Below are 19,859 nucleotides of genomic sequence, written 5' to 3'. Positions count from 1 at the left end.
TAGGTCTACTGTGTCTCTTTAAATCAGCTGCAGGTCTGCTGTGTCTCTTTAAATCTGAAGAACCTGACAAATAAACCTGATAACGAGCTGATTTCGGTGATTAAGAGGCAAAATTAAATGGAAACCTGTAAACTCACAGTCTCTGCAGGACCAGGAGTCAAGCCTTGCTTGGGGTGGTCTTCATACAGATGTGAATTGATGAAGTCTGAAGATGACAATATATTATGAATATGGGCACATCCCATATAGCTGCATCAGCATTGGTAACGTGTATTTGGTCAATGGATAGGAAACAGACGACAGACAAGGGATGTATGCTTAACTTGGGGATATGTAATTAGTGGAGTACCACAGGGATCTGTACTAGGACAAATGTTCTACCTAATATATACAGTCTATCAATGATCAAGATACTGATGTAGTTATTAAACTATTCCAGTTCGCATATGATACAAAAATAATGATTACCAAGCAATTTAAGAGCAGCAAATTAAATTTAAAAAGATTTATATAATTGTTGTGTGCAAAAAGTGGGCAAACATCTGGCCAATGACCCGTAATACAGACTAGTACAGAGTATTATGTACATGTAGCAAATAATAAACCATAGATGCACTGAGCTTGACAAGGGTACTTATGAGAAAGACATAGGTGTTTACATTTGACATTTACATCTTCTATCTAGACAATGTGGGGAAGGAATACAAAAGACTGGATTTTATATAGTAATATATAAAGTTACTATTGTATATAGTGTAGGTAAAACTTTAAATGGGATGTTGTATTAAAAATATACACTGCATTTAATTAGAATATGGTGTGAATTTTTGGTCATCATGTTACAGAAAGATAATGTAGCTCCAGGCAAAAACAGCCATGTCCAGGTCAAATGAAGGTCCAGCTTCAATGGGCTAAAAGATGGCACCTCTTGTTTGTAATTGTTCTTATGTTCTTACTGTCACTTTTCAATTAGAATGTACTTGAAGAAACTGTGAGAACAGTTTAAAGACATCTAATAGAGCCAGTGAATTTGTGGACAATAGCACAAGAATAAATTGTTCTGTCATTGTATGTTTATTATCCAGTAATTTGCTCATCACATGATCCAATACACATGCGACACAGAGCTCTATTTTTCGGATTCTGATTTTACTTTTAAAGGAATTATGGCGCTTCCCTGTACGCGCAGTATGAAGCAATGGAACGTGGATGCCAGCAAGTCCTCTGGCTTTATGGAGAGGACCATCAGATAACTGAAGTGGGAACCATGAACCTCTTTCTTTACTGGATAAATGAGAATGGAGGTAATAATATTTGTTTTCCTAAACTCAAGAGAGAACTGAAAGCATATTGGACATTCAAAAACATTGACGGCCATGTACAGTAGTCATGAAAGTACCTTGTCACATTCTGATTAAACATTTCACATTTCTTTACAGTTTCCTGCTGCAGGGAGAGCCCCCGCTTTCCCATTTTACAAAGAGTATTTGTTAGAATGAAAATGAAATGAAAGAAATCAAAAGCTATATAATGTATATAACATGAGCTACATGATCCATTTTTACGGTTGCTCACATGTAAGAACCAATGCTACAATGTGAACCATGATATCTACTGAATCATTAACAGTTTCTAATTAACATCAACCATTAAAATTATTTGCTGCAATGGCTGTTAATCTGTTAACTCTTCTATGGTAAGATTATAAGCAACAACATTGGCCTAAATATATTTAGCTGATTTCTTGCCTCTATATTGTGGATAAATTCCACTAAGCCTCCTACAGATTCAAAGTGTAGTTGAGAAGAGTTTGCAAGCAGTTGTAAGCTGATACAACAGAGTGTACTGCCAAAACTGAAACGTGATGAGAAAGGCTTGGGTACAGAATTCCAAGGCACAGCTTCATCTCCACCTGTTGAGTGGGACAAGCCAGTCAAAAAGACAGGGCCCATCAGACGATGCTATCGGCATACAAGAAGATTAGTCTGAACGCCTTTTCATATAATCTTCCAAGAGTGATTCCAATTAAAAGGAAAGATCTTTAAAATAACAAAATGGTCTTCATTCACTTTTTATGTAAAGATCTTTAAATCAAATGAGAATTGTAGCTTCTTTTTTTGGTTCTATTCGAGTTTGGCTTTGTATAAGGTAATGTGCATTGTGTATTCCTTCCAGTATGGAATTGGCAGCCAGTGATTGAATTCACGACTAACCACTGCGTGCTTTCTCATACAAGAAAGCTTGCATCATGGAGCCATCTGCTTCTTATTCACACTCACAGTGGCTTCAGGGGAGTGGGCATCCACAGCTGAGGGCTTCAGCTTTCTCTAAGAGAAGCCAGGGGCATCCTGTCAGACTGACAACAGTCAGATGCTCAGAACAGCTCTACGTAATGGAGTTTTAAACGAATGATGGAGAGGAGATCCTCCACTAAACTTTCTCACTTCCATTCACCAAAGTATCACGACTCCAGTGCACCTGCTGGTGCCTCGTTTTTCATCCCTCTCTCCGTCTTCTGCTGGCCCTCCATGACTCATCCCCTGTAAATCGATGGGGCACTCCAAAAGCCTTGTCCTTACAGTCAGGGTACTGTTCCCTCAGCCAGGTTAAGCCAATAAATCAGTTTAATTCAAATTACGTCAGCTTAATTAAGGTTTAGCTGAATGATCAAATAAAGATTTGAAGGCTCACAAACGTGTCCTTACAAGTGACTCGGACGTGTCATTCCAGGCCAGAGAAATCCAGTGAAAAACATCCATCTATCAGCGCTAACCACTGCGCCAATGTGCCACCCAAAAATAAACATTTGAAATAAAACGTATTCCCGGTTGAAAATGAAAAACGCTCAAATTATTTTTGTCATTACTCTGACTCTCAGCTAAATTATGAGTCTAAAGTATATGCTGGTTCCCTAAACTCTGTCCTGTTTAGAGAAGGCATCCGCAGGGAAAGATGTTTCAGTCACGCCGCTTCAGAATTTCACTGTTCGCAAGGTACTGTGTAGTTTCCGGCATTCAGAATATTTTTTTATTTTTCGTTAGAGGAAGAGCTGGCGACTCCACCATTGGACGGGGTCATTTTACCTGGTGTTACTCGACAGAGTATTATCGAGCTCTGTCAAAAGTGGGTAAGGAATGGTTTTCTTCACTGAACAAGTCCGAACTTCGTGACCTGCGGGGGAAAATGTCTCCTTCTGGAGTACTAGCATTACGCACTGTGACGTAATCAACTTCTGCATTCACATTGCCTTCAGGAATAAAAACAAACACATTTTAGACTGAAATATCATAAACATAGCCTTGCCTTTCACGTACAGTCTTGTGGAATGTTTTTATAAAAACGTGAGTCTCGGTTACAGTTGTATTCATTGACAGAATGAAATTTCCCCTTTTGCTGTGACTCATTAAAACAAAATGTAGAACTCTGAGCATTGCATCTGTAGTTAAGGCGACAGCTAAGGACATGGAAACTCAGCGATAACATGTATTTGATAGAATCGTGGGCTGGAGTGGTGTGTTGATTCCCCATTTGTCCATATGAGTGGTGAGTGGAAGATGGACTCGCTTCCTTGACTTGGCACCAGGCAGGTACCCTGACTCTGCTGGAACCCTGCCAGATACACATATAACACAGAAGATACTAGATGCCTGTCTTTTGTTGAAGCAAAGCTTTATTAATTTGGAAGAACGCAAATTATGTACACCTCACTGTTCAAGAACAAAGACATATGACTTTTTTGTGACAGTGTGTGTCAAGTGTGTGACAGTGGGGATGCAGAAGCTTTCTGCTGCTAAGCCATGAATTACCTGGATATGATCAGCATAGAATTAGAGGAGTTCTTTATTGTTGGAGATTATACAGTATATTCAGGGCTAGGTCATTGGTTGACTTCATTAGTATTTCACTGATGAGCTCTTCTGTTAAAACTTCTATGGCGGACATGAGGTGTTGTTGGATTTTTAAATGTGGTCTTTTCAGGGTATAGTGAATATGTAATATATCTAACATCTACTGTCGAGAGATATCCCATGTATTAGAATAAGAATAACGCCATGGTTCTGGTTAAATATGACTGAATCCGTTGGTGGACCTTTTTTTCTTTAAATTATTGCAGAGCTGTTAAAAGTGTTTGTCTAGGACAATGGTGTATCATATAAGCTGTAGGTGGAAAGATATGTGCTTTTAACACTACAATCTGATGCTTTATAGCAGAGGTTGAGATACAGTGGGGGTGTATAGAAAAATTGGATCAACTACTTGCAAGATATGTTTGCTTAAATGCTTAATGTTGCTCTTTGTGAAGGCACTAAAATCTAAAATATGAAGGAAACTGTTTTTTTCTTTTTTTCCTTATAGTATACTCCAATCATGATGTGATGCAGACGTGAGCCTTATCATGAGAGTATTTAAAAAACGTACAAGGAGTTTATGGAAAGATTGGGGATGGCAGATATGCCAAAAGTATTTATGTGAGGAAGGAGCAGCCGTCACTGACAGAATAAAACTCCTGCCCATGTGGCTGATACATAAAGTCTAGTGAGATGAACAGTAACATCATATTTCTGGAGATATTTCAGTCTTATACACTATTTGTGTAGTGTGCAGAACAGATCAGCACCATGGATAGTACCATAAATATATTCTACCATTCAATAGTACATTACTAAATAGTAATCATTCTATTTTGCTACAGGATATCCTACAGTGGATGCAATTCTTAATTTTCTTATATTTCAAAATGCACATATGCGCCCATTGGAAACAGAGACCATGCTAATTGGGAAATGGGCAACACCATGCTGTTGTGATCAATGCTGCACAGCATATTGAGAATGCGGTGTTGTACCTCTTTTCTCACTCTCCTTCCCAGGGCGAATTTAAAGTGTCAGAGCGTTACCTAACCATGGCAGACCTGCTGACTGCTCTGAGAGAGGAGCGAGTGAAGGAGATGTTCGGCTCTGGAACGGCCTGTGTAGTGTGCCCAGTGGGACGCATACTGTACCAGGAAGAAGTAAGACGTGGATTTATCGCTGCACTGAAGATCAGAGCAAAGGGCAAAAGTCAGATTATTTGTCATAGAAATATCAAAGACGTTCCGAATTCCTGAAGATAGCCTGTTACAAATCTCATAGAGCACATCAGAAGAGGCTACAGACTCAATTAGCACGTAATATACTGCAGTGGTTCAGACAGATCTAAGTAAGATGTTATCATAGAAGCAATTGATTAGATTTAGATTTTTCTCACCTACCTCACTGAGGGATCAATACGCTGGTCGTGGGGAGCAGGTCGCCAGAATCCCTCTGGTAGGTACTTCTACCAGGGTATGGAGGGGTGTGAGGCAGTGAACATCGGGACCTGATGGATGAGAAGGGGCAAGGTTAGGGCAGTTCGAGTGGGGATCTGCTTCAGAAAGCTTTGGCTGCAAAGAAACAAGTCAGGCTTATTTCCGTGCTGCAAAATAGAAAGGAGAAACGCAAAGTTTCAGCTATTTAGCCTTCTTCGGGCGTGAACTGAAGGAGTTTCATCAGCTGAAATGTTGTGTTTCTCCTTTCTATTTTTTAAGGTTAGGGCTGCCCCCCATTTTGAACTGTCAAGAAAAACTCCTTGAAGTATGTCACTAGAATTTCGTTCATGTCGAAATGCCAGCAAAAACAAAAAAACACCATACAAGTACATTGGACTTCCTCATGCAACATTACAGTAAAATACTCACCATAAAGATGAAAGTAATTCTCCCCATTCTTATTTCTAGAATTTGCATATCCCTACTATGGATAATGGACCAAAGTTGGCAACAAGAATACTGAAGCAGCTCACAGACATCCAAGTAAGAGTCTTGTTCAAGATTTTTTAAATTCTTTTCCAAGGTTTGAATAATTATTTCATCTAGAATTTTTTTTTTCCGTTTAAAGGGACTCCTTCTGTGATTTATAACTATTCATGACAGTATCCTCATTACATTGATGGCATTGCAAAGGTGCCGTTTACTACCTGACAATTGCAAATGTATTGACAGCTGGCCTGTTGCTGCCAGTTTGCTGTCCACGTCTGAAGGAGAAACAGTCCATTGAGCTGTCAACAGTAATGCAAAGTGTTAATGCAGAAAATGTGCTTTAAACTAAATTAATAAAACTGTTGAGGCATATGTGCTTCAGGATCTAAACAAAAAACTGTCAGGTCTATAAGTGCACATCTTCTTGAAGACAAGTTAAGAGTCTGATATCTGTGCTTGTTCTTTCATGCTTTCATGATAAATGAAAGTGAGGGCAGATATGCCAAACAACATACGACAAACAAAGAGCCCTAGTAATTATCATATCTTTTCTTCTAAATCACTCTGTTGTTGGGCTCTGGATTTATTGATGCAATCTCTAAGCCTCATGCTCCAGCTTTTTACCTCCTCATCAGGCTGACTTTGAAAGGTTAATGTTGTATTAATAGTTGCCATGGGATATCAGAGAAGAGATAACGGCAAACATTGCTCTTGAAAGCCGATATTAAGCACTAGATGTAATTACAAAAAGTAATTATTGTTTCAGCTTTTGTGAACTTCAAAGCAAAGATGTTTCAAATGAAGGCATCGAGAACAAAGCCGCATGAAAGGCTAATGAACAATAAAATTAGTAAATCACAGAAAAGAGTGGGATAATGTTAAATCTGTTGACATTTAATTTTTGATGGAAACAGAATTCATCCCTTCCGAAGACAAAGCGTTGTGCAAATAAATTCTGTGTCTCAGGAAAGACAGTTGATGAAGGATTGTTTTCCAAATGCGGCTTTTTGTTTTGCTTATGGTGCTTTCATGTTAATTGGAAAATTGGATTTTTGCAGACAATTATTTAGTTTTTCTTTCATTATGTAGAACTAATTTACCATATCCAGCAGAAATAATTTCCACAGAGTCTTTAATATTTGCAATGTTTATATTTCTCTATCCCTACCTTGTATCAGCAAAAATGCTGTAAGAAAAATATTTTTTTTCAGAGACTTAATGATCTCATTTATTTATATTTTTAGTAAAAAGCTGTTCTCACACTTGTACAGTCGCTCTATATAGAAAACCTCAAGATTGAATTTACAGTGACTAAATTGTAGATTTAAAATTGAGGCAAGATGACTCAAAACAATAGAATTTGGAGTCTGAGTTTTGTGTTTAACAGTATTCAGCTATGTAACCAGTATGTACTCATAGTATTTTGTGGTCCTTGGCTGCATTATGCTTCTATTTCCAGGTACACCCTTCTGTTGCTTGGGATAAAGTGTAGTGAAGCCCTCTAACATGTGACTCTGAGAATGTTTTTGTTCATACTTTGTTTATAAAAGTATATGTTTTCTTTTATTTTAGTATGGTAGAGTTCCGAGTGACTGGACAAACATGGTGTAGTGAAGATGGAGGAGGCTGGGCTGAGTTCTCTCACACGTGTACTGTATGCACTTCTGCTGAGCACAGTGCTGAAACATTCAGCCAAAAGTACAATGCTACATACTACACACAGTAGGGTAGTTCTGTTAACTTTAACCTGAAAATACAGTGGATTTCCTCAAAGTGATGTTACAGTAGATGTAGTTTGGTATATAATAGTTGTAACATGAAGGCCATATGCAGTTCCTCCAATTTTACCTGTTTAAGACACATGTAGAATGAGATTACTTGGTGAAACTGATTAAACATGAAACAAAATCAAAAACGAAAACTGAAAAGTAACATGGGTAAAAGGAATAAGTGCTGAGGATCAGTTTACATTTTTTGTAGAGTATCAGACATCTTGTGTATCATAAAAGTTTATAACGATAAGTAATAATTTTATTCTGCCAGAATTCTGTGTACTTGTTTCATCCCTGGTCTTAGGCAGTGGGGAGCCAGTTAAGTAAAGGCTCTTCTAAAGAAGAAGGTTTTGAGTCTGGATTTGAAGGAGTTTAGAGAAGGTGACTCTCTGATATCCTTGGGCAGAGAGGTCCAGAGCTTGGGTGCATAACAGGAGAAGGTCCTGAGCTGGTGTCCTGGGGAAGTGAGTCCGGGCGAACAAACAAAGCCGAAGTCCAAACGGGGAATCCAAATGGGAGAGAAGAGTCCAAAGCCAGGAGATCCATCCAGGGGTTAAAACCATGAGCCGGGTCGGGACCAGCGGGGCAGGGGATCAGGAACAGAAAGTTAAAACCATAACAGAGCCAGAAGCAGCAGGACCCCGGGTCTGGCTTTTAAGGGGGAGAGGGAATAGGGAACAGGTGCAGACAATGGGAGGGAACAAGGAAGGGCTGGAGCGCCCTTAAGATGGAGGGGTTAGACACAGAGCCTTATAGGTGAGCAGGAGGATTTTGAAGTCAACACGAAACTTGACAGGAAGCCAGTGCAGGGACTCCAGGATAAGAGTAATGTGATCACTTGCACTAGAACTGGTCAGGATTCTGGCGGCCAACTTTTGGACATGCTGGAGTTTGTTCAATTTGGATTTAGACACCTCAGTGAGTAGAGCATTACAGTAGTCAATTCGGGAGAAGACAAATGTGTTGATCAGCTTTTCAGCCACAGTTAGTGATAGCGATACTTTTGAGGTGAAAGAAGATTGTTTTAACAATATGCTGCACATGTGGGTCAAATGTTAATCCTGAATTAAGTATCACCCCAAGGTTTTTCAATTTAGACTGAAGCTCAAGTACAGAACCATCCACAGACAGGGTTACAGGATTGACTTTACAAAGTTGCTGGGGTTGCCAATAAGCATAACTTAAGTTTTGTCACAGTTAAGATGAAGGAAATTTTGAGTCACCCAAGTGTTTATGTCAGAGATGCAATTATATAGAATTGAGACAGCCACATCAGTGTCAGGTTTGGTATGGATGCATATTTGAGTATCATCAGCATAGAAATGATAGTTGAGGCCATCTGATCTTGAAAGCTGACTAAGTGGAAAAATGTAAATGCTGAAGAGCAAGGGGCCCAGTATTGAGCCCTGAGGAACACCAGACTTAAGACCAATTTCAGACCTAAGTCCGCCAAGAGAGACAAAGTGACAGCGATCAGTGAGGTAAGACTTGAACCATTTGAAAGCATTGTCTGAAACTCCAAACACAGTCTCAGGGCGAGAAAGTAAGATGTCATGTTAACAGAGTCAAAACCAGCACTGAGATCAAGAAGAATAAGGATAGAGAGAGAACCAGAATCAGAAGCTATTAGAAGATCTTTAGTAACTATGACCAGGGCAGATTTTTTGCTTGAAGTTGACAGATTGAAGGGGTTCGAAAAGATTATTTACAGTGAGGTGGTTGTGTAATTGAAATGTGACAGCATGTTCTACAATTTTTGCAAGAAAGGGTAAGTTGGAGATGGGGTAAAAATTGTTTAGATTGTCCAGAGCCATGTTAGGCTTTTTTGGCACGGGGGTAATGGCAGCAGTTTTGAGGATTGTTGGTACAAGGGGTTGGTTGGTACCAGTGCTCAAGGATTCATTTATTATATTGAGGACAATGGGGCAGAGAGAAGAGAAACAGGACTGAAATAAAGTGGTGGGAATGGGATCTAAACTAGAATCGGTGGTTTTCATGTGTGAAACTAGTTTACTAAGGGATGCAGTCAAGAAGAGAGAAGTTGGAGAGAAGGGAACCAGAAAAGTTCGATAAGCAGGGAGGAGGTGTGGGAATTATACTGTATGCGTTGTGAAGAGAATGTGATGCTGGATGTTTGATCTTGGAGCTAAACAAAATCTAAAAATGTGTTGCAAAGGTGCGATGATGGAGGTAATGTGGTGGGGCAGTTAGGCTTTAGCAGTCTGTTAATGATGGTGATAAGATGTCTGGGGTTGTTATGGTTATTTTCAATCATGTGAGAGTAGGTGGATCTAGAAGCCTCTATTGTATTCTAATATTCAGACAAGCGATCTTTCCAAGCCTGATAATATACATTTAGGCCAGAAAGACGCCCCCTACGCTCAAGTTTCTGGGAGGCTGCCTTCATAGATCACAGATGGTCAGTGTACCAGGGGGCAGAGCGAGAGAAGGACATGGTTTGAGTTTTTAGAGGAGCAAAGGTGTCAAGGGTAGATAAAAGAGTGCTATTAAGGAAATGTATTTTGTCCTCTAGAGGGTCAGAGGAAGAGAACCAAGATAAGGAGGACAGAGCAAAATTTGCAAACCTTGAGTGATCAATTGATCGCCAGTTGCAGAAATTTACAGAGTGTGAGGGGATAGTGTTAGAAACAGGTAATTCCAGATTGAAAAGAATGGCTAAGTGGCCAAAGAGGCCTAGTTCAAGAGAAAAGCAGTGGGAAACAAAAGTCATTTGCAATGATTAAGTCTAGAGTGTGTCTTTTGTTATGTGTAGGGCTACGAACAAACTGGGTTAGATCAAAGCATCCCAACAGAGCTAGAAAATCCTTAGCCAAACTGGAAGACCTTGAGTCAATGTGTACATTAAAGTCCCCAAGAATAAGGATTCTCTTAAATCTGAGGCATAACAATGAAAGTAAATCAGCAGACTCACGTAAAATGGCTTCATTAGGTTTGGGTGGTCTATAAACTGTGGCAATGATAGTAGACTGGAGGATAGAGACATTTAAAACAAGACACTCAAAAGAAGAGGGAAGAGGTACAGTAATGGGACTTAGATTGTAAAGGAGATTATAAATAACAATGATGTCCCTACCTCTGCCTGAGAGACGCGGAAGGTCAAACAACCTGTACCCAGGAGGGACTAGTTGGTTAAACAGAAGACCATCTTTTTGTCTGTGGCAGGTTTCGGTTAAGCACAGAAAGTCCAGTTTTTTATCTGTAATAAAGTCACATATAAAAAGAGCCTTATTGTTCACGGAGCGGGTGTTTAGTAGCGCTGGACTGGCTAGTCTCGATGATCCAGGGGGCAGCGGAGTGGGTTCCAAGCGCGGTAGTGAGAGGAGATTTTGGAGGTCAGTGCCGGTGCGGGATGGACTTGCAGTCTTGCACCAAGAGGCAGGGACACAGACTCCGCGGGTAGACGAAAGAAAGAAAACGGTGTCCTGTGCCGCGATCGATGTAACGCAACGGTCGTAAGATCCCAACGTTTACGGCAAAAATCAAATACGTCTTTTGCGAGGAAATAATTCAGTTTCAGTTGCAGCAGTTGCAGTGAGGTGTACCTTAGAAGCATGTTCGATGAATCCGCAATGATGCAACAAGACGGGAAGGAAATCCTGAATCAATGCAGTGGTAAAAGTCCTCAGTTGAACCATTCCATCAGGGAGTAGTCGGCAGTAGAAGCAGCAGTCACAATGCAAGTGGAAACCGCATTTGTAAATTGCAACATGAAGCGGATAAAAATAAATGCTGCATTAAGGTATTTTGCCTGCAAGATTTGGAGGACAAAAAACTTCTTGCTACTTCTTGTTCATCCCCATCCGGTCAGTTTAAAATTGAAATTCATATAGCTGATTTCAATAAATAACAGGTCTGAATACATGTTGTGGAACTTATTAAATTATTTTTGCAGTGCCACATAATGATTTACTGGACTCCCATTGCTTATTACACTGATGTATCTGGAAAGTACTGTACATTGAAGAGTTTTCTCCTTGATGTTTTGTCCTCTCTGACCTATTTCCCTCGTGGAGAATACTCTGGGCTGTAATCTTTCTTCTCTTCAATTGAATTGTTCTGTCTGCTCTGATTAGTTGATTAGATGCAATACGGTTTGCAAAACAATGCAGCAAATTAAATAAAATTGCAACTCATACAGTCCTGTTCCGACATCAGTGAGGCCCAGGTCTCTGGTTTGGAGTGTCACAGCTTGGAATGAACACTAGAAACTCGGTTTGTGTCTGTAATGACAAATATATCCAGTATATTTTATATTTGTGTACAGTAGGAGATGGATGTGTTCAGGGCAAGGCAGTTGATGGACTACATACTATTACTTGCTATTTAATTTTGACACAAACAGCAGAGCTTTTACCAACTTCCCAGATACTCACACAGACTCTTCTGTGTTGTTTATAAAAACTTAATGAAAGCTCTTTAGTCCAACTCTCAGTTTCCTATCCCTTACAGCTGTTAGTTGTTCTATCTGTTCTTGATTCCTAACACACAGGATACTGATACAGAATGCAATCCTGCACTCCTTGTCCAGTGTTTCCAAAGTAGCACGTATTCATTGGTTTGGCTTTAGCATCAGTGAGTAGTGTTATTGCACACCAGGTCGATGAAACGTGCCATGAAAAAATATACTTATGTTTACAGCGCAAATGCTGGAATTCATATTCTGATATTAATATCAGTTAATATATTAATATCGGGTGGAGTGGTTGCTCTGTGGCTAAGGATCTGCGCTTAGGGACTCCGTTGGGTCCCTAAGCAAGGCCCTTAACCCCAACTGCTCCAGGGGTGCTGTACAATGGCTGACCCTGCGCTCTGACCCCAAGCTTCTCTCCCTGTCTGTGTGTCTGTGTCTCATGGAAAGCAACCTGGGGTAGGCAAAAAAATGAATTCCTAATGCAAGAAATTGTATAGGGCTAATAAAGTGATGTTATGTTAGGGATAATGGATAGTGCCAGGCTTTACACAGAAATTGCCGAACCTCTGTAATTTACATTTATCCCAAGAAGTATTGTGGTAAAACATTCAAATCTGATATTATGAAATATGAATGTCAAGAAAAGAATCTGAAACATAACATTTAAAAAAGCAAAAAAATGAATTAGTGACCTATATGTATGCTTTAGAAATGAAAGAAATATAAAGCTTTTTTAAAAGATTTCTTAGCATATTTCTGCTTAATTTCAGAGGTTTTACATGTTGGCTCTTGAGAAGCCATTTCTATTATGAAAAAAGAATATTTTTTAAATGTATGTAGAAGTACTTACCTACCATTATTTCCAAAGTGTTATTAAGCACAAATTAAATTATTTTTAAGTTTTAATTATTATTATTGTTGTTGTTTTTTTACACCTTGTTAAAGGCAATTGCATAATTAAACATTAAGATTATAGTACATAAGGAGTGAAAGGAAAAAATGAGAAAATTGCATATGGCCTTTTAGTATTGTTTGTTTAATGTTGTGGAAAGCAATAAACGTAAATACAGTTCTGGAAGTTTCTTAATAATGCCTCTCCATCCTGTTGTGCCTGTACTTTCAGATGTTTTATGGTATACTGAACACTTTGTAAGACTAAACCACTAACAGTAGTTAAAGGGATGGTTTACTGTTTAATCTGTTTAATTATGTATGCAGATTTTATAAGATCAAAACGCAAGATGGTTAAGAGTTTGTTCTATAACTAATATAATATCTAAAATGTCATTTTTGCAACTACTGTAACATGAATGAACAATTAATTTTTTTAATCAGATTTCCATTAAACAGCAACAGCAAATAGATTGAAGCACAATATACAGTATACACACTGCATATTTTGTAGTGATTTACATTTTCAATAATATAATATTTCACAGTATGTTTTTGGAATGTTTAGTTTTACAGAAACATTAAATCAAGGTACTAGCAATGAATAGTGGTTTGGGCTTTTTATACATACAAATACAAATCTGTTGATTTGAATTGTCAGTGGGGCTCTAGTATTGTACCCTTGAGTAAGGTACTTCACCCAGAATGATTAAGTAAATGTCCTGCTATAAGTGATTATAATTTTCAGTGGTAATTTGTTCTGTTTGATTAAACAAAGGCCTATTATTATTTTTAGATTTGGATGTTTGAACAAGTTTCCTGGAGATGTACCCAACAATAATATAAATACAATTTTTGTAACTTTCAGTCATACGGTAGCTACACACACAGGGAAATCTCTGATGACTATCAAATTATGGGCATGATTCTACAGCAACCCTTTATCTGATAATCATACAAATTCCACAGATAATTATAGAAGTCATCTGAAGACTTAATTATCTTTAAATATATTGTTTTAAATAGTGAGGATTTACAGACAGCAGCATACAGCTTTAATCTAAAAGATACCCCAGCTTTCATTTGGAATATATACAGTAAAGTGCTGCTTTGTGTGTGGAGTTTTCCCTGATTCAACAGGACCATTTTGACATAAGGACCATAATAAAACCATAAACTTTCTGATGCAAACTGAGAGAATAAAGTAATGTACAGTAATTGTAGCACACTTTCCATTTAAGGTGGAAACAGGGGATGGCTGTATTTCTCCTTAAAAAGCAACAGTTTAAAGGTTTTTTGAAAATTTAAACTGTCCTACTGAATGATTATAACATTTGTTTCTATGATGGGTTCTATATACATTGAGACATGTGATTCACTATGTGCTTCATGAAGGTTCTGAGCACGTGAAAGCTCAATGCATTTGAAACCTATCACACCTTTTTTCATCACACGGTTTCACCTCCTGTCATTGTCTTTATATGTGATTTTAGTTGGGACCCAGTACAAAACAAGGCAAGAACAAGAAGCACCTTCCTGTGTTTGTTGTAGTTGTGTCTGACTGACAGACTATAGGTTTACCACACTATCAATGGTATAGAGTGTATTCCCATAGTTCACACAGCAACTGTCCAACCGGGCCGTGCTACTTTCTATTCTCTTGCTTTTGGAGATATTGGAACTTCGCATTTGAATTTCTCTTTCTGCATAGTGCACAAGGGACATGAAATAAACACATTTAGAAGCAGGGATGACACATTTGTCTTCGTCTTAGGTGCTATTTGCATAACTTCACATCTGGACTGATGTGAAAAGCAGTTTATTTTACCTTTATTGGCCACAAACAGATGATTTAAATCAAATTATTTCCCTTTTTGCAGTTTAGTAATATTAGATACAGACTTTTGCTTGCCTGAATTCCAACACAAGGGCAGATGGAGAAAGCTTGCCAGTGGGCTATGGTAAGAATGCAAAAAATTCAATTCCAATCTTAAACGCAGTAAGAAGCACTTATGAGCATAATTAAATCACAAGCAGTGTCTCTTCTTCATGCAAGCTGTTTAGCCAGCACATTTCTTTGTTATATAGGAAATTATTGTCTTTGGAGGCCAAGAATATGCAGGTTTCCAATATGATTTGTGTGCTGTTGCATTAGCAGTAATGCTTGAGGGAGTTTTCAGGCAGCACACACAAATGTCTATTAATAAATGGATATAAAGCACCCTACAATGTTGATTTAAATAACAAAATTCTTTTTAATATGAAATATGATTGGTATGTGAATTACAATAAAACCCTAGAAAAATGAAAATGGAAATTCTCCAAATCTATACAGGAATTCTGAAGATATTTTCTAGGAACAATATGGAAATCTGTATATTGTTTGCCTACAAAATCCCGGATGCCTTGATATGCATTTGTATTGCATATGCATTTGATATGCATTTGTATTGCATAAGTTCCCAAAACACAAGGCTAACGTAGAGCTTTCGGAGAGCCTTGAATTTATGTACCTTTGTGTGAGTACAATAGTAGCCAACAATACTGTTTTGCTTGTGATGTTCATCTAATAAATAAAACATTCAAGACCCCGTGTGTTTTACACTGTTTTAAACATTGTTCTGCACTGCAGTCTGAGACTTTGTAGAGTTGTTTGTTATTAAATACCAATGGATACAATAAAAAGGTTTGAATTAGAGTCTGCTTTGCATTTGTATGAGTGGTGTTCTTCTCATACATTTCCCGCTACGCTGCAGTTGACGTTGGTGCTGTACAGAAGTATAAAATGGAGAGTGTTTTTCTGCTTTTTTTTTCCACCTTCCAGGCTTGATATAATTCTCTAAAATGAAGAAAGCCTTCTCTTACAGTAGTCTCATGTCTCTGCTGTTTTAAACGGAAAGCTATCAACAGGGTTACCTCCTCATAGGACTAAAATCTCCCTTACTTCATGGGATGTCTTCACAAGCTTGGTTCCCTGGAATAGGATGCAGGCACAACCCTGTTACTGATGTAAAACTGTGGTTAGCAGCCATATCACCCTGCAACTCACAACTGGCAACCCACTGAAGCTAAGCAGGTGTGAGCCTGGTCAGTACCTGGATGGGAGACCTCCTGGGAAAAACTAAGGTTGCTGCTGGAAGAGGTGTTAGTGGGGCCAGCAGGGGGCGCTCACACTGTGGTCCATGTGGGTCCTAGTGCCCCAGTATAGTGACGGGGACACTATACTGTAAACAGGCGCCGTCCTTCGGATGAGACGTAAAACCGAGGTCCTGACTCTCTGTGGTCATTAAAAAATCCCAGGGTGTTTCTCGAAAAGAGTAGGGGTGTAACCCCGGCGTCCTGGCCACATTTCCCAATGGCCCTTACCAATCATGGCCTCCTAATAATTCCCATCTATGAATTGGCTTCATTACTCTTCTCTCCTCCCCACCGATATCTGATGTGTGGTGAGCGTTCTGGCGCACTATGGCTGCCGTCGCATCATCCAGGTGGATGCTGCACATTGGTGGTGGTGGAGGGGAGTTCCCATTACCTGTAAAGCGCTTTGAGTGGAGTGTCCAGAAAAGCGCTATATAAGTGTAAGCAATTATTATTATTATTATTATTATTAAAACTGAAACCTTATACCAAATTAGTCAGAAAGGACCAAACCATGTAATTCTGGGTGTGTGTCTGCTTGTTCTCCTGACCATGGGATGGCGATGTCTGCTCTGTGCCATATTAACCAAAGAGCAGGCAGGCTGGCTGCTGAGAGAGACCAGGTTGATGACTGCAGTCCTGTGCAGGAAACCAAGGCTGTGGTTGAATGAATGAGGGAATGAATGATGACATGAATGCTGTCATCACCACATGGTGAGTGATGACATAACGAAGCAGCCATGCGCAGGCAGCTTGGTTAATGTAGGGAGGCTTTGAGGACTCTCACTCCAAAAGAAGGATGGGTGGCATCTTGCACATTGTGTTTGCTGAGTGAGGATGGAGAAGACCATGTACCTGCCATGCAGATGGTCACTAGGGCGGTGTCATGGAAGAGAGATCAGGCGAAGGCCAGGGCCCTGGAGAAATATGCCTGGAGGGATATTCAGTGTTCCATATGAGAGGAGATACACAGGATTGAGGATGAGATCCTCAGTTTTAAGGTTAGTGTTCATGTCATCAACAGCCATTCACTAAGAATAAGAACACCAAAGAATTGAGTCTACTGAAAGGATTATGCAGTGTATTAAGCGGAGCAGTGGCTCTGTGGTTAAGGATCTGAGCCTGTGGCTGGAAGGTTGCCGGTTTGTATCCCGCGGCCGGCAGAGGAATCGTACTCTGTTGGGCCCCTGAGCAAGGCCCTTAACCCCAACTGCTCCAGGGGCGCTGTATAAATGGCTGACCCTGTGCTCTGACCCCAAGCTTCTCTCTCCCTGTCTGTGTGTGTCTCATGGAGAGCATGCTGGTGTATGCAAAAAGAAATTGTGCTGTGTGGAGTGCTCTGTACACAATAATAAAGTGAAAGGTGCTTATCTTCAGGGTTGAAGTTCTTGGGGTTAGCATCTGGAACCCTTACAGGGGCCACGAAACCAAAGATCGCTAAAAGAACTAAAACACAAGTATTATATTAGAGGTTTGTAAAACCTAAGAGAAACCCAGTTTTGCCTACAGGGAGCCCCTCTCAGAAGGCTTAAAGTTAAATTATGGCAATTTCCACTTAAGGAGTGTGGATTTGAAGGGCATAGTTGTCTTGACAACACTGAGGCAGAAAGAGCATAAAGTAGCCCCTGCTGTCCAGCCTTACAGGAAAGGGCCACATGGAATGATGTGGCTGGGTTGTTTTTCATTCATTTGATGCAAGGTCTCAGTATTACTGTAGTGACAAGGTACATCGTCATCCTGCACTTTGCACCTTAATCAATAAGGTGCATCTCTACCAATATAAATGACGATAGCAAGCATTGTTACTCAGCTGACAAGTAATATTTGACAAAAATAGCTAAAAAAGAGGTTTCCTCTAATGTGTAACACTTCAAACACAGAAGTATTTTCCTACTCAGTGTGGTTTATATAATAATGCTTCTCACAGCATTGATATGTAAAAAGTATACTGCCATTGCCACCTCCAATGTCCAAGAAACTGCAAGTTTTCACAAGCACTAATGTTTGGGTCTTTTTGTCTTTGTGAAGAGACAGCCTATTTGTATACACTGTATACAGGATCAGGCAATCCAGAGAATGTTTACAGTCCAGTTAATGCTTTAATATGATAATAAAATGACATCCAAGTAGACTTATTGCAGGCATAGAATTTAAGCAAAGGATTACAGGTTTTGAAGACTACTTTCAGTACTGAAGTATTCTATACATATACATTTCAGAACTTTATTTTTTATTGCCTGCAACTCATAAATGTAAGTCATTTTTGGACATTTCAATGTTTGTCCTGGAAGCCGTTTTAAATAGACATTGCTGACCACTGCTTAAAAGCGGGTCTGCCTGCATGCTAATTTACTGAGCTGATTGAGGATTTCTAGTGGCATGAAAACCAGTGGAGAATTAAAATCAAGGTTAAGAAGTTGGAGACAAAAGAACTGGAATGTAGTGTAGGGCCCACCAGACAGATGCTAATGGGAATCCTAATGCTCTGCTGGAAAAAAAAAGCAGCCCATTGAAAATGAAACAATTCCCACAAACAGAAATCCATTCAATCCAGAGGGAAAAATACCCAGTCTAAAAATACAGGAATCTGCTGCCACAGGGTAAATATAGACTTTCCACAACCATGATTAAAACATGGCCTATTTTAATTAGACATAATTAATTAATTTGCCTTGATTCTAAAACAAAGTTTAAGGTACCTTGAGAGTTTTAGAAAAGTACATAAATATTCCAGTGCTTGTGTTATAAATGCAAATATAAAACTTGAGCACTGTATAACCTATATTCTAATTATGCCGAAGAAGAACAATCACTGAAAACTGGATATTGGATTTTTTAGATTGATCCCCATACCAATAATATCTTTAATTTCCACTCATATTTTGAACAGGTTAATTCTTTAAAGATGAATCAAAGGTTTGGCCACAAATTGAAGAGTCTTTAATTTATTTTTGACAATACTTCTCAATGTGGGATTATGTTTAGAAAGTGCTGTGTAAATGTAGTGTTTTCATTCTAATGACTACATATGCAAAATATGTTTCAGGACTTTGCTAGTTTACCAGTTTTTCAAAACTTTTTTTTATTTTCAGAGATTTAACACAATAAGGTATTGGTGATCATGTAATAGGGTTTATTTCTGAACTGAAGACTAATGTTAAACTTGAAAAAATATATAAAATGATATTTTGATTTTGGAATGTATGCATTCATGTGCACATCTTGCTCTGAATCATGACATTTGGTTCGAATGATTTTTGTCACATGTTCTTAATCAAACTACAGTAAACACTCAACAGACTAATAGGGGGAAAGAGTGTCTGTTATTGTTGAATGTCCGTTAAATCACGAATTATGTATTTTCAACCCCAAAACACACTATTACATGAGAAGAAATCTATCAACTATATATACTTTATGAATCGTCTGACTTATTTTGTCAACAGTTACAATCAACATAGTCAATGAAAAATGTTCAATTTTTGTCATAAACACGAAAGCTCTTTGTACATGTCATGAATGTACAGTATAAAATATATCATATATTGTATAAAATTTGCCGAAACATAAACACAAGCAACACTCATTGTAAGCAATTGACTTACACCATTTATATTGATATGCTGTATTTATTTTTGCTTTGTTTTATTATTTGTACATTTCATAGTTAGTGCAGGGAAAGTTTGGTATTACTGGATTTTGTCTATTAAATTAAAGTGAAGTACGGTGAACCGATAATCCGTTATGTTCAAACATCATTACAGCCTGTCTTTTTTGTTTTTAACTTTAGAAATAGTTGAGCAGTGGTTCATTTAATCTGTCACTTGAAATTCAGTTGATGCAATTAAGG

The 19,859-nt window shown here is 38.7% G+C and overlaps 1 protein-coding gene across 3 annotated transcripts in view; it reads left to right on the top strand.

Moving 5' to 3' along the window:
* Window positions 1-19,859, top strand: part of bcat1 (branched chain amino acid transaminase 1) — a 68,937-nt gene that overhangs the window by 12,598 nt on the left and 36,480 nt on the right. Inside the window, exons 7-12 of one of the 3 annotated variants that reach the window (XR_015941241.1) lie at window positions 1,162-1,304; window positions 3,042-3,127; window positions 4,871-5,011; window positions 5,756-5,830; window positions 7,349-10,837; window positions 10,890-12,298. Coding sequence is in view for 2 of the 3 variants with exons in the window: in XM_088645805.1 (XP_088501931.1) it covers window positions 1,162-1,304; window positions 3,042-3,127; window positions 4,871-5,011; window positions 5,756-5,830; window positions 7,349-7,387 (484 nt within the window). In the remaining variant the exon portion in view is untranslated. Of the gene's footprint in view, window positions 1-1,161; window positions 1,305-3,041; window positions 3,128-4,870; window positions 5,012-5,755; window positions 5,831-7,348; window positions 12,299-19,859 lie in introns of those variants that run through there. The other 2 variants (XM_088645805.1, XM_088645804.1) reach the window with 2 other exon arrangements.

The sequence above is a fragment of the Lepisosteus platostomus genome, chromosome 9 (assembly GCF_059453375.1).
Source record: "Lepisosteus platostomus isolate fLepPlt1 chromosome 9, fLepPlt1.hap1, whole genome shotgun sequence".
NCBI lineage: Eukaryota > Metazoa > Chordata > Actinopteri > Semionotiformes > Lepisosteidae > Lepisosteus > Lepisosteus platostomus.
Note: the sequence above shows the minus strand (reverse complement) of the source record. Positions and strands in the feature narration are given on the sequence as shown.